The 26301-nt window shown below is 42.6% G+C and overlaps 1 protein-coding gene across 1 annotated transcript in view; it reads left to right on the forward strand.

Moving 5' to 3' along the window:
* Positions 1-26301, forward strand: part of PNPLA7 (patatin like domain 7, lysophospholipase) — a 127252-nt gene that overhangs the window by 75098 nt on the left and 25853 nt on the right. Inside the window, exons 26-28 of the mRNA XM_082775679.1 lie at positions 213-331; positions 16088-16244; positions 24072-24188. Of these exons, the coding sequence (XP_082631805.1) occupies positions 213-331; positions 16088-16244; positions 24072-24188 (393 nt within the window). The remainder of the gene's footprint in view (positions 1-212; positions 332-16087; positions 16245-24071; positions 24189-26301) is intronic.

A 26301-nucleotide genomic window follows, 5' to 3' on the forward strand; every position in this document is an offset into this window, starting at 1 on the left:
AGAGAAATATATCCACAGAAAATACTGTACGACTCTGAAATTCTCCCAGCTAATATAAAAGTATGGGAGATGTAATTGATCACTGGAACTGTTTAGATATTTCACACAACAATAGGGTTAATGAACTACAGCTATCCACTTTTTAACAGTAGGTTGTTAACGTAGGCTCTAACCTGCCTTTGAAATGATCATCATCTTATTCTCTTCTACAGATAGAGATGTATGAACGCGTATTCCAGAAACCACCAGACCGCCACTCTGACTTCTCTCGCCTGGCTCGTGTTCTGACTGGAAATGCAATCGCCGTGGTCCTTGGGGGCGGAGGAGCCAGGTAGGTCCAAGGACCTTCTCTGGTGTCTACTGCCAGAGGTCCCAGCCTATTGGTATGCACCCTGTGGCTTATCCTGGACATGTGGTTGAGTTACTGCAAGGTCCTAGAGCACTACTGTCACTGGGATGTATCTGCACAGATTCTTCAGAATAGCAGGCATTCCGTAAAATCAACACTGATTTTATTGTAAATAACATTTTGGGGAGACACTGAGGAGATGCTTTTGTTATGCAAACATAACTGTGTGGATTTGTGTTTGGATTTCTGCAGAAGGAACACGAGTGTTTATAATGACTTGAGCCCTCTCATAAGTTGGGCTTAATATCAGGAGATGACCAGGACAGTAAATGTGACTCTTCTTTCTTTTGTTTGCCTGCACTATGGATTTTTTCCCACTGGATTCTTACACTAGAAAATGTCTCTCAATATTTCAAAGGCCCCCAAAGTACAGACAGCAAGAGGAATTATGCCCTGTATCATAAAATCATAGAATTGCTTGGGTTGAAAGGGACCTTACAGATCATATAACTCCAACCCCCCTGCCATAGTCAGGGATGTCACCCATTAGATCAGGTTGGCCAAGGCCCCATCCAGCCTTGCCTTGAACACCTACGGGGATGGGGCATCCACAGCTTCTCTGGGCAATTAGTTCCAGTGCCTCACTACCCTTAGACTGCAGAATTTCTTCCTAATGTCTAATCTAAATTTATCCTCTTTTATTTTAAGACCATTCTCCCTTGTCCCATCATTATCTACCTGAGTAAAGAGTCTTTCTCCATCCTTTTTATATGACACCTGTAAGTATTGAAAGACCGCAATGAGGTTTCCCTGGAGCCTTCTCTTCTCCAGGCTGAACATCCCCAGCTCTCTTCTCCTTTCTTCATAGGAGAGGTGCTCCTCTAATCATTATTGTAGTCCTCCTCTGGACTCATTGTAACAGGTCCACATCTTTCTTGTCTGGGAGCCCCAAACCTGGACACAGTGCCTGGACAGAGGTGGGGCCTCATGAGTAGGGGGGGGGCAATCACCTCCCTTGACCTGCTGGTCACACCTCTTTTGATGCAGCCCAGGACACACACATAATGGGAGAATGTACTCTTTGTGATCACCTGAAACCCCCAAGTACCTTTACACTTCTGACAGCCTTACTTTTCAAAAAATAAATAAATAAATATTTTTGCAGGTGCAAAGGCAAGATGTGTGCTGAACGCTCCTATTAGAATTCCAACTGAATTCTAAGTGAGCTTTGGAAATAGATTATTACCTATGTTTTTCTTTGTAGTTCCTTTTTTACTTTGACAGTTTTCTGTTGAGACAAACATAGAATTCAGTAGCCCTTTTTCTCAAGAAAGCACCATCTTCATTATCTTCATCGCCATGTTCTTGAAGCCCTTCTATGAAACAGTGCTTTGAAATACCTCTCATTTATATTTATATATTTATATATATAAATAAGCATGTAGACCATCTATTTAAATCCATGGAATTATTACATTTTTGTCTTTGGGCCAGTGCATTCTCATCCTTTGAGGGGAGTATTCACTACAGCAAAGGTTAGAACTCATTTGTGACAGCTTGTTCTGATTAGTCACTTGATGCTGAGAGAGCCAGCGCTTTGGCTGTTTCTTTGAGTGTCTGTAAAGATGCCTTTATCGTGCTTGCTTTCAGTTTCCTCACCTAAGATGATTGCAGTGTTTCATTTCTGAGATAAGTATTATCCTGTGGAGACACAAAGTAAAGCAGAGAAAGGGAGCTTGTACTTAATCTGGGTATCTCAGGAGATTTCTGATCAACTGATGTAAAGCACTTGGTTCCTTGGTTTTTTGTTTTGTTTTGTTACAAGCTATCTGATATCTCTCTTTACTGAAGCCTGTGTCATGCTAAAATATGTACACTTCTGTATTTCTGGCAGCACATTTTGCTCATTCCCTTCCTTTCTTCCTTCTGTAAACACTGCTGTAATTTTTACCAAACAATTTATTTTTTTTGTCTTACTTAATAATTGCAGGCTACCACCTGCTGGTTTTCAAGAGCAGAGGTAAGAAAGAGCAGGCTTATTAGAGCCTGTTTGTTGGTCCTGTGCATCTTCCTCCACAAATCCGAACCACTGCACAGCTACTGTGTTGTGTATAGGTTTTCTGGATGCTCACCACCCATTTGGCAACGTGACCACGTCTCATTAGCCATTAATTTGCCCATCTATGTGTTTGTGCAATATGGAAGACTTTAGGAGGATTAAATAGCAGAACAGCGTGTAAATATGATACCTCCTTCTTTCTCTGAAACCCTGTTTATATCGTGGTCCCTAATGCTTTTACCAGAACATGGATGGTGGGAGCATTGTGTTTTCAACAGAAAGGTACTTGTGTGCTATTTCTGTAACTGAATTGTTGTCCAAATTGTGGGTGGATGAAAGATGAGGATTTTTTAAAATTGTTTTCAAAGTGAGAGTATAGTTAATATCCTGGGGAAGGGACAAGGTTATTCTGAGCTCTGTAAAAAATCTGTAGCTTTGCAGGTCAAAGTAAGTTCTTAGGTCCCCGTCTCTAGTAACAAGGAGACTTTGAGAGACTGTATACTATGATCATCCTGCAATTAAAGCCTATTCTGTATTAAAAACGTCATGATGAGTGGCCACACAGGCTATTGATAGTTAGTCTAGCCTTTGGTTAATACCCTACGTGAAGTAACCTCTTATCTTGTTCTAGAAGCATGAATCATATTGGTCTCAAAAAAGAGGGAACTGTGAGTTACAGGGTGCTGGCTGATGGTTATTTCTGTTAAAGGTATTGTGTTCTGTGACTAGTAATATTTATTTAGTTGTTATTTCTGGCATGTTTGTCTGGCTTCACTGTGATAGTTCAGGAGGTTTTACTGGAGCAGCTTCCTAGTAATTATCTTTGTGGTTTGTCATGACAGAAGGCGCATAGGAACTACGGGTTTTCTTTCTCCTGTAAGCTTAAAAATATAACAAATCAAAGTGATACAGTTCTGGAATTATAGTATTTTTGCTTTAGTCAAGTGCTAACTTAATTTGAGTTAGAAGCATCGAGGAGTTTGAAGGAAGACACAGGGATTTGAGTTTAGAAAAATAATACCCTTGAAACGTAGTTGCAAGAATAGTGACACATCAAACCCTGCAATAGAGGCACGAACCACCCATAAATCATTCTCAAGAGTTTTAGCCATCCCACGTACAGCCCACCCTTTCTTGCATTTTCTATAGTTGTCTCAGCAAAGCCTTTTCAAAACTAAAATTTATGGAGGGTAAATAATTAATAAAGAAGTATCTGGGAATCCCTAGGGCTTTGGAAAAAACACACTTGGTTGTGATGTTTCAGAAGACTGACTGAAACAAAATTGTGATGACAAGTGTTGTTGTTGATTATAATGGTATCATTCTAGGAGTGAATTTACTCCAGTTCCACATGGGCATATTAGGAAAATACAAAGCATTAGATGTATTTGTTTGGGGATTTTGATAAGAAGCTGTATTTCTAGTAACACATGATATAAATACATGATGTGCATAAGATATGTTTATTGAGAGGGAAAGAGCTAAAAGAAGTTAGCTGCCTTTTTTGGATGTGCTGGCTGAAGTAAGGCCTAGTAATCAGCTGTGTGTTCGCGCCAGGCAGGCACATGGTGCTGGTGACCTTTACCAACCAGGACTCGTGGAGTCTGCACATCCTGCTGCTGGCTGTGGCTCTGCAGCACTCTGTGCCTCTCCGCTGTGCCTCTCCATTCTCCTCTGCCCTTTCAGGCAGAGCATTTCAGCCTCCCCCGAGGAACTGCTGCTGAAGCATATTTGTAGGTATTTCATCAGGACATCTTTTCTTTTCTCCTCTTCCCATTTACTTTTCTTCTCAGACTTATCATTTTGCCTCAGCTCTTGATATGTCAAGTATTTTTTCCCCACTGCTTGTTCTTGCTGACCCTAAGGCTTTGACTCATTCATGCCTTTTCATTTGAGGCACTTGGCCTGTTTAATCAACTTTTTCTTTCTTTTTGCCTTTTCTTCTTTATTTTCAGGGCTGGCCTTCTGGAAGGGTAGGATAAAAGTAGCAGCTTAGGAGAAGCACATTATGCCTTTCTTGTTATGGACTTGTTTGTGTCTGATGAACCTACTTGTTGCTTTGTCTGTCTGTGTCCCTGAAGTCTGCACTAGGTGCAAGGTGCTCAGACCCCAAGGTTTCAGAGAAGTCCAGATGTGCTGGTACATCTACCACCTGGTAATTTATTGGCTGCTACTTTGAGTCTGGGAACCCTGAGCTGTGCTGAGCCTGACTTAAAGCCTGGCTTTATCTTCTGATTCAGTGGCTTTACCCAGTGATAAAAGATTGGAAGAGCGCCTGAGAGGCAGATCTCATAATCATTCTGCTCTTAAGAGATCATGGTTGCCTTTCACTCCCTCGCTGCTTGACTCCAAGATCCCTGACTCTAAAAAGAATAAAATAAGGAAGCTTTGCTGTCTGTGCATTCACTACCTTTGGCAGCAACTCCAGTTCAGTCAGAACTGCAAGTTCTTTAGCAACTGAGATCTGTTCTGGACTGTCATATTTTGCTCCAATAACCCACAAAAGTAGACAGAAGCATGTCCATTCCCTGAGAACAAGGAAGGCTGAACAAAAAATGTCTAAGCTTAGTGGGTCTTGTTGGGTGTAATAAAAGTGAAGGCTCCCAGGTGAGGACCCAGGTTTGCACCCCATGGGGCAGAGCGGGCTGGCCAGTAGTGCAGTGGTGGAGCTGCCAGGCTATCCCCCAGCCATCAGGGTGAGGTGACGTGGCTGTGTACGTGGTGGAGCTGGAATCTGAGGTGGAAGTGATGTTCCAAGAGCAAAGTCCAGCCCTCAGGGTGAACAGTTTGCTCACAAGACACAGACAACCCTCTTTCCATCCAATAACTTCCTTTCCTGTGGTGCAGGTGATAGCAGCATTGTGGTTATGAAACCCTGATGTTCAATTTCAGACAGTAAGAGTCTTCAGGGGAGACCGCTTGAAATTTTATGGTGCAGGTGCTTTGGATTCAGTTCCAGCAGTTAAGGAAGATTAATTCTTATTCCTCAGCAAACACAGTTAACTAATGATAGGAGGCGCTTTACTCGTATCAGTGGAAGGAGCGTGTCTGTGGGGAAATCGACTAAATACCACCACGGCAGAGGTACAGTACTTGAAATGGAGATGTGAGCTCATGAGATTGATTACTGTGCCTCAAATACAAGGTAGTAACTGGAAGCCTGAAGAGAGTTGCCTTTTTAAAACTGTTAAGCTTGACCACAAGCACCCAGATGATGTGTTGTTAAAAGAATGTGTGTTTGAGGAGTGATGGGGGTAGAGGGAAGGAATTTGCTGCCTGAATTCAGTAGCTGCTGCCAGAGGCAGCACTGAAAATACAGTTTTAAAGAGCATAGAGCAGCGTTTTTTCCCATGGGCTCCTAAACATAGCCAATATAATGGTTACAGAAGGGGTGAAAGAAAATCACAGGAGCATTTCCTGGATTCTTGTGTACGTCAGAACACAGTAAATACTTTTCAATTCATTTTTTGGGTTCAAAACTTTACATAGAGTGAGCCTAATGTCGGGCACCCCTAGGTATAAGGGATGGTGATCTGAGAAACCCAAACATGCTGGGATTACTGCTCCCTTCTGCTGCAGAATACAAGTCCTGTTCATCTTAATTTGCTTAAGCATGTCTTCTCTATGCTTCCATTCCTACCTAGGTCCACTCACCCTCTTTTTTTTTTTTTTTTTTTTAATCCCCCTCCTTGATGTGTCTCTGTTTTCCCTTTCTGACATGTCCAAGACCTGAACCAGTTTCTTTGCGTCCTTTCATCCGCTGTCATTTGTGCTTGTTTGCTCTACATCTGCCCTTTTTTCCTCTCCCAGTCTTTGATTTCAAATCCTCTCTCAGAAGAGCTATTGCACACAAAAGAAGAGGTTTGTCAACTGTTTCTGCCATGCTAGCACATATCCTTATTTTTCAACTTAACAGAAATGCACGCAGCTTTGGAATAATTCTCCTTGGTTCATGCAGTGTGCTTCAGGACTGCACTGCATTTTGCAAACAGACTATAGGTAACACTGCTTAAAGTTGTTCTCGGTGGTTTGTAATGGGGCACAGATATCCCCTTTGTTTGTTATCTGTCTCACACTGCTTAAAATTTATAGTAAGCAGAGGGCTGACAGCTTGAAAAAAGTGTAAAAATTATATCATGATTCTTGACAATATTCAAAAACATATCCTAATAAACAACAATAGATTTGATGTAAATTCCTGATAAAATAATTTGTTCTTTATTTTGACCTTGTTGAGAATGGTTCCAAAAAGCACCGACAGCCTCTTTGGTGCTCATGGCATCATGAATTACTGCAGCTACTGAGGGCTCAGTCACTGAAGCAAGGGACGAGCAGTCAGGATTTCACCTTGTGCTTTGTTTCAGCTCCTTTAGCTCCACTGGGCAAATGGCTTAAACACTTGTGTTGTTCTGTAAAATGAGGCTGTTACCAGCTCAGCTTTGGCATCTGTGCAGGTCAACCTTTATAAAATGCTCTGAAGCACTTACATATTAAAGAAGCATAAGCTATTACCACTATGAAATTTGGGGGGTTTTAGGAGAGTGGTGTTCCCACTAAATGTACTTGGATTTATGCTCTTATCTCAGTGAGCTGAATGTGTCTGGGGGATTTTTTTGGAACTTGATATCCAGCCCCATTACTGTGATTAAGTTAACTCTTTATTCCAGTGGGCAGTGGTTTAGGAGTAACCAGGCTGTTGGTAATCCTCTTTGTGTTGTCTGGCTGCAGCGCCAAGATACACTCAACATGTCTGCAAGGGCTGCTGAGATTTGGGAGCACCCTTGCCTGTCTTGAGCAGCAAAGAGACCTGCAGTCCTGAGGTAATTCTGGGCAGAGCCCGCTCAGGTGCCCATCCCTGCAGGGTGCTCGCAGAGGTGCTGTGGAAGAGAGGCTCTGAAGTAAAGAGAGAGGCTCCTTGAATCACTGCCTCTGAAACTGTGTCTGTAGGATGTGCCAGGTCCAAATCAGTTTGTGTGTGTTTGTTTTGGTCTCCTGGTGTCCTGGAAAAGTTAATTGCTGGGCATGTGCAGAGCTAGTGTGGATCCAGCACTGTCCTCAAGTCAGCCAGCCAGCTTGGTGGCACGACAGCCGTGCTGGGCTCTGTGCAGCTTTGGCTGAGGTCTGTCTCCAGCGTGGTCTCAGCAGTCCTGTACAGAGTCCCTCTGGCACAGGTCGAGTGCTTCTGCACTCAATTCTCACAGCATTTCCTAATTCCTACATAGGCAAGGTAAGCGTGAGGGGCTTTTTTGCAGTTGTGTTTTTGCTTTTCCTTTCCCCTTGATGCAGTCAGGCAGTATCCATGAAATCCATGTTTCATTTCAGATTACTTGCTGGAAATACTGAGATAACGTGTAGGGAATCAGCTTTTTTTTTTTTTTTTTTTTTTTTTTATCACAAGCCTTGAAGAATGTGCACCGTTAGAAGGATCCCATTCCTCTTCCTGGTGCTACTGCTAAATGAAACTGCATTTTCCAAGTTTCTTTCATATTTCTTCTTTCTACTTTTTTAAAGAAAGATTAAAACTACAGTCCAGCATTTGCAGCCTGTTAGTGGCCAGTAACTGTTTATGAAGCAAGATTTTTACAGTATAGAAGTGTCAAAATGTTATGAAAAAGGCTGACTCTGCTTTGTGTCATGAAAAGAGCTGAATGCCTGAAATATCCTTCCACCCGTTCCCTTTCTTCCAAGTAATCCCTTTGTATACCAAGCCAAATCTCAGCCTTCTGACATTTACAAGGGCAGGAAGTTAGCAGCTTCGAGGTTAATCCTTGTGCCCTTTGCATTTGTCAGCCTGCAGCTCTTGCCCTCCTTCAGACACACTTAGCTTACTGCTGTGGTGGATGTGTTTCTGTGGAAGGGAAGCTGTTTGATGACCTGTAATATGCTTGTGTGTCTAGTTAGATATCTGTATCTCAGCACGCAGTAAAGATGTGATTTTTCTTTACTACATCCCTCATTTTAAGCTCAGATAAATATATGAGGGCTTCAGAGCTTGTGATTACTCATAACGGTTTTTGGAGAAATGACCTGGTGCCCTGTATGTTTGTGCATTTGTAACATGTAGAGCATCCATTGCCATGTACAAATAAACTGGACCCAAAAATGAAGACTGAATTCCAGTGTCAGCCATGCAATTAGGCTCCTGGAGTCCCAGCATTTTTCAAACAGCAGATTTGATTTCAGGGGGATAGCCAGGAGCCGAAGTAGCAGTGAAGAATCTAAACTCTAAAGATAAAATTTTATCTTGGTCTAGGTTTTACTTCTGGTGCTGTTTCTTAAGTCTGAAGGAGAATGATATGGAGTAGAGGATCTTTCTTGGAAACGAAGATGATAACTTACGTTTGGACACCTAAGTTGAGTCTGACCCAGATCAGCCCTAGAGCATATTTTTTGAACAAACAAAATCGAAGTCCTAAAAATAAAGTGGTGGGATCTGAGTATTTGCTTTTGCTCAGGAAAACCTCTTGAGACGTGGTTGTGAACTCACACTGAAGGCTTCAGACTTTGTGTGCAGATGGTTGGTAACACACTGCAGCATAATTGCTCCTAAGAGGCTTTGCTTCGATTTCTTTGGGGATGGTGCACCTCGTGTATTGCTGAGTGCTCGGCCATGTGGTTTATGCATCAGTTACAAATTCTGTCTTAAAGTGCAGTTGGCTTACACATGGGCAGAGCCGCGTGGCTGTGATCAGATTTGAATGCTAATTGCTCAGTGAGTTGTGCAATGCTTGGGTCATCACGTGCACATAAAAGCTGTGTTCATGTGGCTTGGCACCCACGTAATGTTCTTCCCATCTGAAGCACCTATGTAATTGCTCGTTTGCTCCCATTTGCCATGGAGGTAAAGGATTGTAATGGCTTCTATTAAATCCTCCAAGCAGCAGAAACTGAGGAGCCATCTACTTCAAGGTTATGACTGGGGGGGGAAAAAAAAAATAATAATAATTCCAGGTGGTTTATTTGGACTGTCCTGTCCTGACCTCCAGTCTTCAACCCACCAAGCTCATTAATTTCTAGCAGTACTTTGATATACAGATGAAATTAAGCAAGCAGATGGAGGTGTGGTTTTTCTCTCATTACTGGTTTTGTATCTGTGTGATCTGAAACAACCGTGTGCTGTGTTACAAAGCTGCAAGTGGAAGAAATCCTCTTTGAGAGAGCTCTTTCCATGTAGCAGCCTTAACAGTCTGTTGCCAATCGATGGGCTTTCAGGAGGATAAAGCCCTAGGATTGCTGTGATTTTAGGAATCTGTGTCTAACCTTATCCGGGCAACAAGCTTTTCCCGTTAAGAAAGGACGCTGGAGAAGTTGAGTAAAACCACTCTTAAAAGCACAGCAGTTTTAAGAATTTGTCTGTGCCTGGTGCTGTACTTCCAAATGCTCAGTACAAAGGGTTGGGCAGCTCTTGTGCTGGTTTGTCCTGGCCTCTCCTCTTCCTCCCCTGCAGTGCTCTGCCGGTGCCTCTCGGGTCCCTGGATCTTTCCCTGCCATGCTGCAGCTCCCAGGCGCATGCTCAGAGAGGTTGCTTTGAAATATAAATGACTGTAAGTGGTGGGGGACAGAGCAAGGAGATGTTTGTTTCCCAAATAAATGATTTTTCTTTGTATGTAATTGTATTATTTCTTGGCTCAGAAAAAGAGATGGAATTGCATTTCTCCAAGCAGGGAGTCATTTGGGATGTGTGGTTTTTTCCACGCAGCATCGCCTCGCCTCTCTCTCTCCTCTCGCCTCCTGCACCCACCTACCAGAACGTGCTACCAGCAGGTGTGATCAGAAAACACTAACACTGTTACATGATATACTTCTGTTCCGAATTTCTTTTTTTTTCCCCCTCTCCTCCAGTCCTGTGGCTTAGTCACACTTTCACATCCCAGGGCTAAGTAACCTTACAGCCCCTCCGGAAGGTCTGAGCAACTTCTGCTCGTTTCCTTGTGTGTCAGGCACAAATGTGTATAAAGTTTGTTCTGACTTTGTTATACAGAGTGCAAACAAGGTCAGGAGTAAAAGGAAACTTTATTTGAATTCTCTCCTGAGAAGGTCATTTCAGTGGGGTTCTGATAAACAGGAGGTGCTTTTCCTGACAAGCATGCGTGCTTAGTGCTGAGTGTGCAGGAGCATTAAGATTAATTTGCAATCCTTATAATATGGCAAAGGGAAAATGGTTCCTTATCTCAGAATTAAGTAGACAGTGGGAATCTGAGAGTAAAGCTAAATGGGAGGATGAAACAAGGCTGTTGCTAATGGCAGGGAAGATGGGAGGAATTGAGGTCTCTGGATCAATATGCCTGTAACTGGGGATGGTTTTAAAATCATGAAAGCTTCCTTCAAGGCAGCTGCTGGGAAGGATCGTGGCGGTAGGCGGATGTTGGGATGAGAACCAGATAATGAGGGGTTATTCTCTCTATTTAGCTTAGAAATGGGGCTTAATTCTTAAACATTGTCCTGAACAGAAACTTCCTCATAAGTGTGTGAGTAGTACAGTAGGAAGAGAAATGGCTCTGGTTTCTGCCACCTCTTTGAGCTGAAAGCTCCATCACTGTAATTCTGGTAAATTTATGATACTGGGAAGCCCCATGGTCAGGAAACCTAGGAAATAACGTTATTGGAAAGGTACAAGTATGATTAGATTTCAGGGCCTTCTTTGTATGTGGTTTGCAGCTTGCAGAAGACTGGAGGTGCCGAATTAGGGGTAATTCTGCTCCCATGAAGCATGTGGAAGACATGCTTGACTTCTCAGTCCTCAACTGTGCCACTTAACACGGTGATCAACAACAAAACATAATGAAAAAAACAAACACATTTGTTTCATGCAAAGAGCAAACTTCTCTATCTTAGACATTCATCTGTGCTCTAACAACTGCTCATGAAACGCTTTGGATCAAGGCTGTTACAGTAAGGACAAACTGTTCTTATTTTTATATCTTCGCTTCTTCAGGAGTTTTAAGGTTATGAGGGAGATTTAATTCAGGTTTGTTAGGTTATAGCACAGCTTAGTGTAGTCCCTTTGGCAATTTTCCTGGTTTTCTACCTACTTTGCAACTTAATTACCCCAGGAAGTTGATGGAGCAAGCTGTGTATCCCACCTCAGAGGATCTGTGGTTAGAGAAACAGTAGAGCTCTGCAGCAGCAGTGACCTTAATTCTGCTTTTTCACCAAAAGAAATAGCATCTCTTCAGTGCACTCAGAGATGTCTCCTTCATCCCAATGAGTCTATTAGGAGAAGAGAGAGGTGCTGTGGAGGCTGGGCACCTGAGCTGTGTTTTCCTCTTTCTTTAACCACAGTGGAGGCATGATCAGTCTGCAGCCTTGCAACTCCCATAGTCATGGTCAGAAAACTGTGTCCCCAGTGTGCTCACAGCATCGTGTTTATTCTTCCTGACACTGATGGGCAACAGCCTTTTGATACATTAAATGTGGTTTGTGGGGAAAATATTGGTGTACTGTCTTTGTTCTGTATTAATTGCATTTTCTTCAGCCCTCTGACCTGAGCATGCAGGACAGCATGTATTCCTACTGACAGCTTAATCTGAAATGCCCTGCTACATTTGCTCGCTTTTTCCAGTGGGTCGTATCTAATCTGAGCTCTGGCAGGCACGTGTGGAGCAGACAGATGCACTTCTCTCAGAAGAATTTTTCTTCTATCAGCTGAGCTCTGGCCTCCGTGTATTAGAGCTGCATGCCAGTAACATTTCCCCAGGGGATGAAGGCACGGGCTTGTTTCAGGAGCAGGAATTTTCCTGCCAGACCTGCCAGAAAGACTGTGCTCTCTGACTGCTGGGCTATCTTGCTTGTGGAAGCACGTCTTCGACCCCACAATTCTTCTCCCTGCTTTGTGGTTGTTTATTTATAATTATTGGTAGAAAAGAAGAAATGGTGATTGGAATTTAGGCAGTATGGCACTGCTTTTGAAGGCTTTGCAAGCATGAGTTTGGTAAGTAGTACAGTAAGCAGCACTGGAGGAGAGCTGACGCAGAAAGTAGTCCATAACTTGCCCTGCTCAGATCAGGTTGTGAGGCAGTACCAGGGGGTGAAAGCAGAACGTAGGTCTTATTTCCAGGGTCTGATTTCCAGTTCCTCCTTGAACTGGTTGGTGCCATTGCCACTCTCTCTACAAAGGGCACTGATTAACCAGTCCTGTCCTAAGGGGTGATATATGATGGAAGAGTTTTTGTTAGTATATAGACTCTGTACTTCTCCAGAGCACTGGGCAGATCTTTGGGTTCTGGTATAAATTATTTGGAAGTAGTCATCCATGTTGCTTGTCTTTGGTGCCAGGAGTCCTTGGCACCAAGGACTTGGGGACAGGCATTAATCCTGGCAGGGGAAATGCTCCATCGAGCTGCACTGGCAGGCAGCTTCAGGCAAAGGACAGCTGCATATGCAGCTCCAGCAGCATAACGTGCATCCCCTACCTGGGACGGTCCTTTACTCTTTCTAGATGGACTGCGCTGTTCCTCCTTACATTTGGAGTAAGTGATGCTCAGCTCCGGTAGCAGATTTCCCAGTCCCTCTGATCCACATGAGTGCTCTGGCATTGCTGCACACGTGCAGTACTGCCACAAGCAATCTTCTTTGTCCTGTGCATGCCAAACACTTGTATTATCACATTGCCCTAAACTAGGGCAGATCCCATGTGAAATTGTTCCTGGTGTTTCAAGAAGCACACGATTCCTGTTTTTTCTGCCCAAGCGCCCAGACTGTTAGTGGGGACCTACCCCCTGGCTTCTTGAATTTCTTTTTATTTTCTCTCCAGCTGTAGTATGAGGGCTGCCCACGCGGGCTGTGCGTGAGGCACTGGCGAGCTGTCAGCGGGATGCGCGCTGCCTGGCAAAGCGCCGGCCCCGGCACACAGCTTCCCTTGGCAGCACGCCCGTGTTTGCACATGCTGTGAGCTGTGAAGAAGTGGCCAAGAACGAACCAACGGCGACAAGTTGTTGAAAAGTTTTGTGTAGCATTGTTGCTGTGGGGTAGTGGGGGCCTAAAGGTGTTAAGAGGGGTAAGAACGTTTAGGAAGTCGCCTTTCAGGAGGCCATTGGCAGGTGGAGAAATGGAGGGGGTTTGGGCATCCTTGCCTTTCCAGGAGATTTTGGTTTGCACAAATACGTTTGGTCATGAAGCTGTTGAGGATGCTGGAATTGGAGGAATTGACTTTGTAGTCTTGTGTAAATGAAGCATGACTTAGTCTGGCAGTCGACAGGAGATCCGTTTCAGAGCAAAAGTACTTTCATTCCCATCTTACAGGTTAGTGCCTTGGAATCAGTGTGTCTTTTGGAGATATGTAACTGTTACGTGTTAAGCTGGGAGAATCACATATTGCCACGGCACAGAGGTGATAGTTTGCCAATAGAAGCAATAAGATTTTGTTATTCATTCAAGAACATCATACAGTGAAGTAAAACAAATCCAGAGTGATCACATCAAACCCCTCCTACTTTATGGATGCACAAACGTGTGAATGAAGAAATCCCATTGTGGAAAAGATTAAAGGGAGAGAATCCAGTCTGAAGCTAGTCCTGGCCAGTTTAGAATTGCCCTCCAAGAAGGAAATACTTCATAGTAATTAACATTAATTACCTGATGTTGTAATGATCCACATGATGTAGGCATTCTCTGGAAAGCAGGTCCAATAGTGCAGGGTCTGTTCCTTAGTGAAGTATCAGTATCAGCTAGTTATAACACAGGGACAAGGCAGCAGTAAGTACCAGGCACGAGAAGCAGATTGCAAAAATAGCTGCAATCTACAAACCTATCTGGCTTCTCTGGCACAGATGGAAAAAATACAGTTCTTATGGGATGAAGCGATAGGAAAGTGGTAGAAGGAGAATTCAGAGACAAAAACTAAATGAGCCACTTTTTGCTCTTGGATTACACCAGTGCAGATCTGTCACTGAAGTCATTTACACCAGGATAATTGAGAACCTGTCTCAAAGCTTTTCAGCAGCTGGAGGGGATTTATTTGGATGGAAAGAATGCATTCGGCATAGCTTGGCCAAATGACACCTACAGTGGACTTGGCAGCTGTTAACAAGTATTTATAGGATGTAAACAGCAAGGGGAAAAAGGATGGAAATAGAGCAAACCACGGGGGAGCGGAAAAATGGGATGAAAATGGGGAAAGGAAGTTATTACAGCTGTATGGCTTAAACTGCAGAAACATCCATCTGGGTGGGATGAACTAAGTCGACATGCCTGATATTAATCGAACAAGGCATTTGAAAGTGGAGGCTGTAACTCCACACTGATAAGGGGTAGATCAGCCTCCACTGCTAATTTCTCTGCTTCTGTACTGGCTTTATCAAGGGGACAGGGGTTCCTCTCCCATTAGGGTGTCATCGCTTATAAGGCCCACCGTGCCAGTTCAGATCAAATGTTCCACCTCTGCACTCTTCTGTCTGATGGTGGGTCACAGGGCGCGCTTGAGAACTGAGCGTAGGCAGCAGTTAGCAGCTTCATTGCTTCCTGAACGTGAGGTTGCACCTAGATCTTCATGCTTAGTAGCCCCTGACAGCCCAGGGTCTCTGCTTTCCCAGCCAAACTTAAATCCATTTGTGATTTGACCTTTTTGGTATGCACTTACAGTGGGTTCCCCGCTTTGTGGTACGTACGTCTGCCTGCATCTAGATTCATTTTTTTTCATCAGACTTCCTGGTGGCCCGGTGTCTCCTGGCGGTCGCAATCTTCCCCACTCAAGATTCGAGCCTGGCTTCTTCTCATGTGCAGTCCTTTCCATACCCTGGGCACTTTCTAGTTCTGCAGTGTTCTCTTAGCGAGATGTTGGAGTTTGTTTGCCTTTTTCAGAATGCTGATGTATTCTGGATTTATGTCCTTAGGTTTTCTGTTTTACTCTGGTTTCTTTTGTTTGTTTTTTGACTTTCCCCTGAAAACTGAGTTAATATTTTTCAGTGAACATTCAGAGCAGTTCCAAATTCAGTGTGAACACAGCTAGTTAGGAGCTCGTTGCTGTATAGGCATTGCTACTTTTGTGTTTTTTTCTTGTCCCGTCAGCCCTGAGGTTCACATGTTTTATCACTCAGCTCCATCATTGCTCTAAGATCCTTCTGCACCTCTTGAAGTTCAGAAAGTTTTTTTTAGTTTTACTGTCCTGAAGGAATTAATATTATCCTCAAATGTTGCCTCTTCATTTACCCCTTTCTGGGTCTGTGTGCTGAACAAAATTCCTACTTTCTGATGACTGCTTGTCTTCTCTTGCTCTGTTTTCCATCTTCAAGTTAATAATTAATCTGTGCAGTGCCCCATCCCATGATCCCAGGCTGGCTGTTTCTTGAAGAATCACTGGAAAAGAATCTTACTGAAAGGTCTCTGAAATCCAGCCATCCTTGACTGCTCGAGAACAGCTCTGGTAGATTTTTGCGTTGCTATCTTAAAGCCATGTTGACCCTTGCACGTCCACTGGTTTCGTTCTTGGCTGTTCTTGTATTGCTGTCTTTCACACTGAAGTCAGACTGGGCGATCTGCGTTTCCTACGATCATCAGGGAGACTTTTTTTGAAAATTTCTACATTCATGACTGCTTTTTCTGGCATTGAATCTTGTTTAGCAATAGATTGGCAGTTCAGCTAATGCACATTCAGGTTCCTTTAGAAGGCAGCATTCATGTGTTTATGCCTTTTCAATGGCTGTTTGTCTGATAATGTCATTTTTCTTCTCTTCTTGTCACAGGGGATGCTCCCAAGTGGGAGTTATCAGAGCGCTGATTGAAGCTGGCATCCCTGTAGATATGATTGGAGGAACATCTATTGGTGCTTTTATGAGTGCCTTGTATGCCGAAGAACGCAGCTACAATCAGATGCGGATCAAAGCTAGGCAGTGGGCAATGGTAAGAATTTGAAATCTTATATTTCTCCTCTCAGGTAGAGTGCAAGAGCTTAAACACGAGCCTTAGTAGGCAGCAATGCACAAGCAGCCATCCAAGGAAAGTGCAGCCATCTGCACTTTTGTATCTGCATGAAAAAAGGGCCCCTGCCTGGCAGAGAAGGAGTGAATTTTGAAAGCTGCTTGCTATGGTGCTGGCAGGCTGCAGGGATGTGAGCTCCTGAGGAGTGCAAAATTTTGCTCTGTACAAACTCCTAGTCCCAGTATGAATGCAGAATGATATTGTTTAAGTGTGTTAGCCTGTGTTTATCTTATTTTTTTTACGTGCTGGAATCTGTTTCCTTTCCAACTCTCAACAAATGTTTCTCTTTTGTGTAACTTTCTCTCTTTCGTTCTCACATGCTGTCATTTTTCAGTGGAACTGATTGACAGAGGTAATCCTTCTCTAAACTAAATGCAAAATGTGTAATTCACATTGTAGCCTGGGAGTTCCAAAGTGCTGGTACTCTGCTGCTGGATAAATTTTTAACTTTAATATCTAATAGTTACAAAACCATATACTCATAGTTAAATCAAGGTTTGGAAGGTTGTTTGAAATACTGACGTCTCTGTATGAATGTGTAGGATGTTGGGGGAAAATTGTACTAGCAGCAGGTTCCACTGGTTAAATGGACTAATGGTGAACATCGGCATCATTTTTGAAGTTTGCTAGTAATAGTATGATTCCAATTTTGTATTGTTTATCTGAAAATCATGCTTTGTTGTGAAAACCACATTGTCATGTTGGCTTCCTTATTGAAAGGCAAACAATGTGGGGACTTTTCTAAACTGGATTGAGCTCTGGGTCTGCTTAGATCTTGAGTTTTAGGGGGAAATAAGAAAGAGGCCATAGTTAGTACATACACACTGCTTATCTTTCCCAGGTGTCTTCTAACCTGCCGTGGCATCAAGGTGAAATCTGCTCTGTGGTTGTCAGACACCCTCTACCCTGCAAGCTAGACAGTCTGTGGCATTAAAACGCATACTGAGGCCCATGCATGCTTGTGCTGTCATGATGAGAAGATAGCTGTGGGAGCCAGGCTGTTTCACCTCTCTGTCACTAGGAGAATGTAGATTTCATGCTTTTTATTTAAGAACTGCCTGTGCCTGGCTGGGTTGAGAAGCACCTGAAATATAAACTGTTTATGATACAGAGCAGTTCACTGAAATCAGAAAGGTGTAGGAGGCTTGAGATTAAGGATATAAAAATAACTTTACTGAAATGTATCTGAGATGCATTTAACCTTTCACTCTCTATTTCTCTCATTGGTCAAATGCTTACAGGAGAGCATCTGAGGAGGGCAAGCATTGTGGCAAGACCTCTCTGCAAGAATTTTCCTAGCCTCCAGCAGTCTGTGGCTCACTGCCGTCTATCAGTTGCACTTGTATTTAATGGTTAGATTGGAGCGATGGAATTTTCCTCTGTGCATTTGTCCAGAGGATTATCTCCTCTTGTTTAACGTGTGAGGTCTGTTCTGAAGATGTGGTGACATACAGTTAGAAATGCTGTTTTCTGGGCTTCTCAGAGAAAGGCTGCTATTGAAGCCGTTTTTGCTGTCTCCATTATTGCAGCTCTTCAACTCACCAGCCTCCTCTGGAATCACAGTTGCTTTTACCAGAAATAGTTAAAGGTGAAAGTAAGAAATTTAATCTATTGATTAACTTTTGAACACGAATCGCAAAGCTTAAAGAAGGTTTCACAAAGGAAAGGGCAGGCTTGTGCCCAGCCTTGTCTGCTCAGGCTGTTCAGGTATTTGTCCCTTGAAATCTGCAAATAAGCAGCTGGAGGAGAGGTTAATTACCGCTGTTAGAGCAAACATTTCTTGTTATTAATGAAGAATGGATTTACTTGACGTTTTTATGATTGTTCTGACAAGCTTGCCAAGTCCACATTCGAACCAGAAATTGTTCAAGGGTCTGAGGACGAAAACAGAAAAGACTGCTCTGTTTGAAGCCCTTTTCCCTGTTAACAGCACACTCTGAAGCCCAGCCCAGCAAAGTGTTTGCATTTTGAATTGAACAAAGCAATGCAAACCCTCTCTCTGAGTTCAGATCACTGCCGATGTACAAAACAGTTCATACAAAGTAGATTTTAAATCTTTTTTAACAGTGGCTATTCTGAGTTATTTTCTGTCGTGTTGCAGCAGCTGCAGGCTGAGCAAGGAGAGGGGCTCCTTTCACTAGGCACTAGCTCTGTAAAAACAGGGCAGATTTGCTTGCAACTCATAGAAAATCCATCCAAAGGGCCAGGTATGAGCAAGGCTGTTTCTCTAACTGATGAGCCGAGCAAATCAACCCCAAATTCCTGGTGTCCTGACGTTACAGGACTGCTCCTCTAGAGCAGCATCCCTGGCAGCAAGGGCTGCTGCAGGAGGTGGCAGCTGTGCAAGAGACACAGAGGAGCTTGGAGGATGCTTTTGTTAAGCCAACATTATGCAAAAAGGCTCCAGCAGTGCTCCATGCTGCAGAAGATGCTGAATGTGCTGCTCTAAAGCCTGTGAGCTTTTGCTGGTGAAGGTTATTGCTGAGTGCTCTTTGTGCAAAACCTCGTAGCCCAGCTTTTTTAGCCTACGGGGGTTTTGAAATATCTCTGTTGTGATGGATTAGGTAACACTGATTTTTCCTTTTTTTTTTCTCTTTTTTTTTTTTCTTCTTTGGAGCAGTCGAAGTAAATGCTGTTTTTTGTCCTGCAGTCATTTCTCTTCTTGGTATTTTTAGAAATTGGCATCTCTCTAGTAGTACTCTTGGGGCTGAGAGAAGGGAAATTTCTAATGGGATGTGTTTTTCGGATCTAATGAAGCAGCAAAGAAATAAATGACTTTTTTTTTTTTGGTTAAAATACAGAGGTGTACGAAAATCATCAGTCAGTTTAGTTGCTATATAGTGTCTCTTTATTTCTTCTGTACCTGTGTTTAACCAGCAGAACAAAAATTAATCAAAAAAAAAAAAAAACCTTTCATGTTTTCAGATAGTTGTTTTTAATTGGAGAATGAATATTTCAAAGTATAAATATTTGACGAAGAAATATTCTGGTTTTGGAGGGAATGTGACTATAGGAATCTGTAATTTAAAGCTTCCAATAACAAGAGCTGCATTAAGAATTGCTGGGTAGGCTGCTGCAGCCATTTGCTGTCTCTGATCTGAGTGTGGTTGCATGGCAGCTCAGCTGGGTCTAAGCTGGGGTTTCTGAGCTTGCAGACACAAGGTTCTGCCTCTCTAATGCTGCTCTAGTTCTTCAGCTCTGGGAGATGCTATGAACTGCCTTGGCCAAGAACTTGTGGCTTTATTCTCCTTATGCCATACTAGTTTTTGGCCAGACCAGTGCTGTGAGCTGCCTGTTGCAAGGGTAAGCCCCGCTTTGGGTCAGATCAAGCTGTATCAGTCTGGATCCTGATACTCCTCCTGAACTGTTGCATCTGCTGCTTCAAAGAAGAAAACTGTTCTCTGCTATCCTGGAGTAATGTCCAAGTCCATAACCCTTGTAGGACTCGGTGTAGGCTGAGGATGCCTTGGGGATGCTGTAGGAGTGACAAATGGCTTTGGAGGAGCCTGGGTGATGGCGTGCAACCACCCTCCGTGGCTAAGTAGGGACAGGCACAATGCCCACGTGATGGGAACTGCATGCGGGACTCTTGTGAAAGTCATAGGGAGAGCATAATAAGTAGGTGCAGTGTTTTCTAAATTACATTGCATCCTACACTGTTTTATTTTGTTCATATGCCAGATCCTCCTGTATATAACAACAGCTACAAGGAAAGATCCGTGCAAACAAACACAAACTTTGAGATGAGTGGGCAAACGTTGCCATACTCAATTGGCATGAGGAGCAGGCAAGATATTAGGGGAAAAATAACTCCTGACCAGAGGAGATCAGAAAAATAAACTGGTGCCAGTTCCCCAGGTGAACAGAGTTGTGGTTATTGTGGCTTAGCACAGGTTCAGGCACAACTAAATGTAGTACAAGCTAAAGCAGCTTTAAAGAGCACCGTGCATCCTGAAGAAATAAGAAGTTAGTTACATATTTCATTTAAATGAACGAGTGCACTTCGTCTTCCAAATGGGGTTGGTAAGCTACAGCAGAGAGCTTGCTTTGGGTGTCCTCCAGGCTGCTGGTGTTCAGCGTGGGCCTGCATGGTGCTGCACAGCGGTTCGCTGCTCTGAAATGGCCTTTTAAAAACTTTATCAGCTGCTTTAGAAGGTTTTGTTCTGTAGGGTTCTGTGGCTGTAAAAACTAAATCTGATCGCTTTTTCCTTTGTAAGCTAACCAAAGTGTTCCCAGTGACACCTAATGAGAGGACAAGGGGCAGTGGGAGGCAGCTGGAACATAGAAGGTTCTGCGTAAATGAGATGAAACTTTTTTACGGTGAGGGTGACGGAGCACTGGAACAGGCTGCCCAGGGGGGTTGTGGAGTCTCCTTCTCTGGAGATACTCAAAATGCACCCAGATGTGATCCTGTGTGACCTGATTTAGGTGTTCCTGCTCCAGCAGGGGGATCGGACTGGATGATCTTTAAAGGTCCCTTCCAATCCCTAATATTCGGTGATTCCCTCTGGTTGTCTTACAGATGCAGTTCTGAATTTGAGGCTGTTGACAAAAGACAAAAATATAGGTTGCTTTTTTATATCTTTAAAAAAAAAAAAAAAGTTGTAGCAAGAGGTACATGATGAATCTATTTTCATGTAGTGATAGGTATGACAGTTTATATCTACCATTTTGATCATAACATTTGAGGTGTTGAAATTAACCCCAAATCAAGCATTATTGTCTGTGAAGTTCAGATAAAAGGGTGCACGCAAAATCCAGAAATGTCTGTTGCTTGGAAACATGCAGTTAGGGCACCAAACCGTCCCATTGCTGCCCTGTAGCAGGAGTGTCAACTGGCGATTATGCAGATGGCGTGTTAGCGGTTACTGATTCAGAACATCTCAAAACATATATATTTTTTTCTTTGTCTTTCCTTTACTGGACTCTGAGCTGGCCATGGTTTCTTAAATGCTCCAAGTAATATTTTTTTTCTTCATCTTTTAAATTTCTTAATAGGTCACCTCTAAACCTGAACTTCCACTAGCTGTATTTTCTGTCTTTGGGATAAATCTCTCTCTGTTGGTGTGAGTTACATATTTATTTTGTCTTTTAACTTATTTTTCTTTCTGTGTTCTTTTGCTTGTTTCATTGAAACCTTATAGTTGAACACTGTAAAGGCACTGAACAAAATTCTCAATTCCAGCTCTACTAGTTTAAAAAAAAAATCATTTAATCATTTAATCTGTTCTGCTGCTTTTAGTTTTTGCCCTTGCAACAAATTCTCCCATACCCTTGCTGCTTTTTTATACTTGGGGACATTGAAAAGCCTTGGGATTATCCTGGTTTGCAGTGATTTGCAACTGTTCTGCAACAAAGAACAAGATACCAGAGATTACAGCTCAGTTTTCTTTTTGCCATCGTGTACATTAGCCCTTGTTCATTTGTTTGTAGGCTTTTACCTTGACCCTCCCTTGCTGAAGTTGCCTTATACCATGGGGTAGCTTTAAAAAGTACTTTTATGGTTGAAACTCTTTTTAGAACAAAAGCTGGTTTGAAGCAGAGCTGTAGAAATGAACGTTCATGAGAAGTTCCAGAAGAACTGCAGAATGCCTGCTCTGCAAAGAGGTGGTAGCGATGCCCCAAGGCTGCGCTTCCCATCGCTGTGCTGTAGGGAGCTGAAGCTGGGTCGGTGTCAGAGATGCCAGCGTTGGCCTTTTCCTGTTGGACAGGAGAGAAGTACAGAGCGGAGCAGAACTGTAGAGGCTCTGGCAGCCTTTCCAAAAGGCAATCTGTAAGTTCATTTGTCTTGGGAGTGGTAGGTGGTAGCAGCTATTCTTGGAAAGCTGAGGGAGACAGTTAGCCATCAGCGTCTGCTATAAGGGCGTCTTTCGGTTATGAGAAAGGAGAATATTAGGAAATAACCATTAATTAGAAGGCTTTTGTTCGTGTACAAGATGACTGCAAGCATTAATTGCAGGGAAAATGTAGAGGCTCGGCATTATAAAGATCATTTGCAGCAAGGATAGCCTGATGTTATGGCGGTGAGTTTCTAGAGACCTTTCTTCAGTATCAAATAATGGAATTTTGGCAGATTCGTCTTTCCCTGAATTATTTTCTTTAAGTACTGTCAGAGACTAAGTCCCTGTTTTAAGTACAAAAATAATTCTGTTTAACTCTGAAGCTGTAGGTAGCATGTACACAGTTAGGCTGGCACACTGTCCTCTCCCCATCAAAACCTAAAAGGAGGATCTGAATGAAGGTAACGGATTCATAGCTGCCTTTGTGTTGAGGCTTTTAGCTTCTCCTGAATTTTTTGCTTATATACTAGTTTTTAAGGCTGCTTTCTCTTTTGTTCTTGGCCATGTTTTCTCTGGACAGATGCATAATGTATGTCTAAAAGCAGCTGGACATGACAATGTAGGCTAATCCTTTTTTAAATCATTGCTGGAGTAAAGCAAAGGCCAGCTGTTGATCACAGAGCCTTTAATAGATTGCAGTTTAGAGGCTGTCTCATGCTGTTGGTCTCTAGCTGTGCACAATGCCATGTGGTCTGTTAAGCTGTTTGTTAAACTCTAGAGAAATGTGGAGGGATAAAATATTTCATATAAATGTTGCATCCAGTGAAACCTTATTAATTTGCAAAAGTTTTCTTTGTCTTCTATTGCATTTTAACTGTGTATGGTGTAACATATTCAGGCCCCTGATTTTATTAGGGTTTATCAAGCTTTGAGACCAATAGCATAGGTACAGGACTAATAATACAGAGGCTGTAGTGCTGCTTGAATTGTCAACTTAGTTTAGGTATTTTCATCATTTTAGCTTGTAGGTTAGTGCACACATGTAACATCGGAAACAGAGAGGAAAAAAAATCCATGAAAGCTTAATTACAGTATGTGTGTGTTTAGAAAAGAGACGTTTGACAGTGCCTGCCCACTGCTGTGTAATATAATAGTATCTGTGATGCTTTAGGAAACCCAAAGGGATCTGTTTTACCTGGCTGGCGCAGAGTGCCAGGAGCGGTGCCTCCGTGCTGGCTACCAAGCAGCAGGTGAAGAGCACAACAACTCACTTGGGGGATGAAAAATAATTGACACTAATACATAGAAAGTGTGTTTAAAGCTCTTTAAAACGTGACTTAATTAAACTTGCTGCAATGCCAGAAAGTCACTTATATGTTTTAAAAGTGCTTACAGAGGTAGATTAAAGACTGTAAGAAAAACTGTGCGATCCATAAATGAAAAGAGTTGTGCAAGTGTTTACATCAATTCCTGCATTACAGAGTTATGATTTCCTTTCCAGGCAGGTGAATTGCGGGTACATTATGGGAAACTTTAAACATGCTGTGGTTTCAACTCAAAAAGGTGATGAAGAGGGAGATTACTAACCTAGTTCTGTTATTAAAAATAAGTAATTAAGTTGTGCCGTCCATGTGCGTTTGTTAAGACCTGGGCCTATGTATACTGCTTTGGAACAAAGTTTGGATTTATGGCTAGAAGGAAAGGGAAATAAATGTGCTGTCCTACATAGCCTTACTTCAAACTGGCTATGCAATTTGATGCTTTTTATTTGATTTATGACACCACATAGGGAGTCACGGCTTGTGGTTCTTGTAGCTGTATTCCTGTCCCATTGACAACTTTTGTACTGGCAATAGCAATGCTTCCAACATTTGCTGTGAGATCTGGAACACAACCTCTCTCAGATATGCATGTGAACAACATTAATATGGGGTCTTAAATATATTTACCTTTGACTTTTTTTTTTTAGGTTATGAATTCAGTGTTTAAGACTATTCTGGACTTGACATATCCAATAACCTCTATGTTTTCTGGAGCGGCTTTTAACAATAGCATCAACAACATCTTCAAAGATAAGCAGATAGAGGTAGGTTGTTTACCCACTTTATGTACAGTGGATGACTTCACTGTGTTCTGTTGTAACAAATTTCTTTCTGCCTTTCTTCCATTCTAGTATTATGATAGGGCTGTGGGGTGCTTGAAAATGTTTAAACTGAATGTAATGTTACATGAATATGGGAGGGAGGATATTCTTTCATTTTGGTGGATTTAGAAAAATACAGGTGGAGTAGATTATGTTTAGCTACTTTTGCTCTGTTTGACAAAGGGATCCAATTGTCTGAGAGCAGAAGTTAGAATTGTGTCAGTGAAGTAAAATTGCTGAGATTGTTATATCATTTTCATGCAAGTTGGGTCTAAGAGACACAACCAAAAGGAGGTCTTTAAGAGGGTCCCAATTTTTTATTTTTATTTTTTTTAAGATTGAGTGTTTGTGAACAGCCTATTGAAAACTGAAATAACATCAAAGTTTTCTGTTTTGCATATGGTGACTGTGATCGCTAGATGTATGATATACCTGATCTGATAGCCGCTGTCCTCTGTTCCCCAGCAATAGCAATTTATAAAGTAAAATATCAGTGGTTGTCTTTCTAGATCACCAAGCTTAAAGAAGGTTTGGGTAGTCTCGCAGCCTTACATCATTTGCAGTTTTAGCCACATTATTCCTGTGTTTGGAATCCTTGTGATAAAAGATTCATAAATATATTTAAAATACAGTGATAACTTGCTGCATAATCCAAAACATTCCCTACTTAAATGCAAGGATGAAAGTAAGTGATTAATCATCACATGGGGTTTAAAATAGCATTTTCCTCTGTGGATGGTGCTGGGAACAAGCAGGTTTTAAAGTGATAAGGCCTTCTGAGACTGGAATTATTTTTGTTTTGTTAGCTGGACAACACCAACCACACTTACTCCTTCAGTTGTGTGTATCCCTTCCTGAAACATTCAAGCTTCTATATTTGGTTTCAGCAGTGCCTGATAAGAAAACACGACTGTTGAGTGACTAACACAGCTCCTTTCTCCTTGATTTGGTGTAGTTGGGGAGCTGCCTTTGTGCAAAGCACTGAGACCCGGGCAGTCGGGTAGACTACCCAAGTAGACCCTGGCTTCTCCCAGTTAACTTGGTGTGACTCGTGGAATGGCACAGCATGCTGCAGTGTGAGCTTGCAGGAAAATGCCGAGGAAAGCTTTGAGAAGTGACAGAATGGAGGAAGGTCTCCTCTGACCTTGGGTAGCCCTTTCTTCCCATGGCTTACTGGTTTATGATCGCTGCTGTTGATTTCAGCAGTACCTTGTACTTGCCTTTAAGATGCAGCAGACTTCTTTCCTACACTATGATTTTTATGTAGTGCAGCTGTAATTGTATGATCTGTTCTGACCTTCTGGTCACAGGAAGGAAACTTTGTCCATGAGAAATCCAGTTCTGAGGCATACAACAGCATAAGCTGTGTGAGTGCAGGGTGTCACAGGCTAAAACCCTTCAGTCTGTGCCTGAGGATGTCTTTGAGCTGGAAGACTTCCATCAGATAAATAAGGAGAAATGTTGTGTGGCTCTGGAAGGAAGGAGGCATTTACTCTTAATTGCAATTCATACTGTCAGTATGGGTTAGCCAGGCATGTCAGTAGACAGACGGAAACTGAAAGCTGCCCAAGTGTAAAAAGTAACTTATAAAGTGACAAAAGCATTAAGCCTGAAGAAATCTTTTCTAAAAACATTATTTCAGGACATCCCAACTTCAAATTTCTGTTTTTTTTTTCTCAGCAGTTGTAGTGTTTTTGGAGTAGGGTGGGTAGCAATGATTTCCAGTAAATGGATATAGCAAGGGTTGGTTCCAGCCTTACAAACACAGGTGCTGTTTGGATGCTTGGCAGCTCCTGCTCCATCCTGGCAATATTCCTGTTGAACTTAGCAGAATCTGAGCACTTCTGCCCGTGTGGCTAGGTTGGGGACTGTACAACTGTTAGAAAAGCTAAAAATTAAGAAGAACTGGAACAGATTATCCTTTTTACTTGCCCTGGCTGTGAGGTGTCACTCCTGCACTTCTCATGTGTGCCCTCATCCCTTTTCTGCATCGCAGCTAGGGAGTGTAATCGCTTACGTTGAACTGTTATTTCTGTCATCGAAAGGGAGGTTTCCA

Source organism: Aythya marila (genome assembly GCF_965140915.1).
Source record: "Aythya marila genome assembly, chromosome: 19".
In the NCBI taxonomy this organism is placed as follows: Eukaryota; Metazoa; Chordata; class Aves; order Anseriformes; family Anatidae; genus Aythya; species Aythya marila.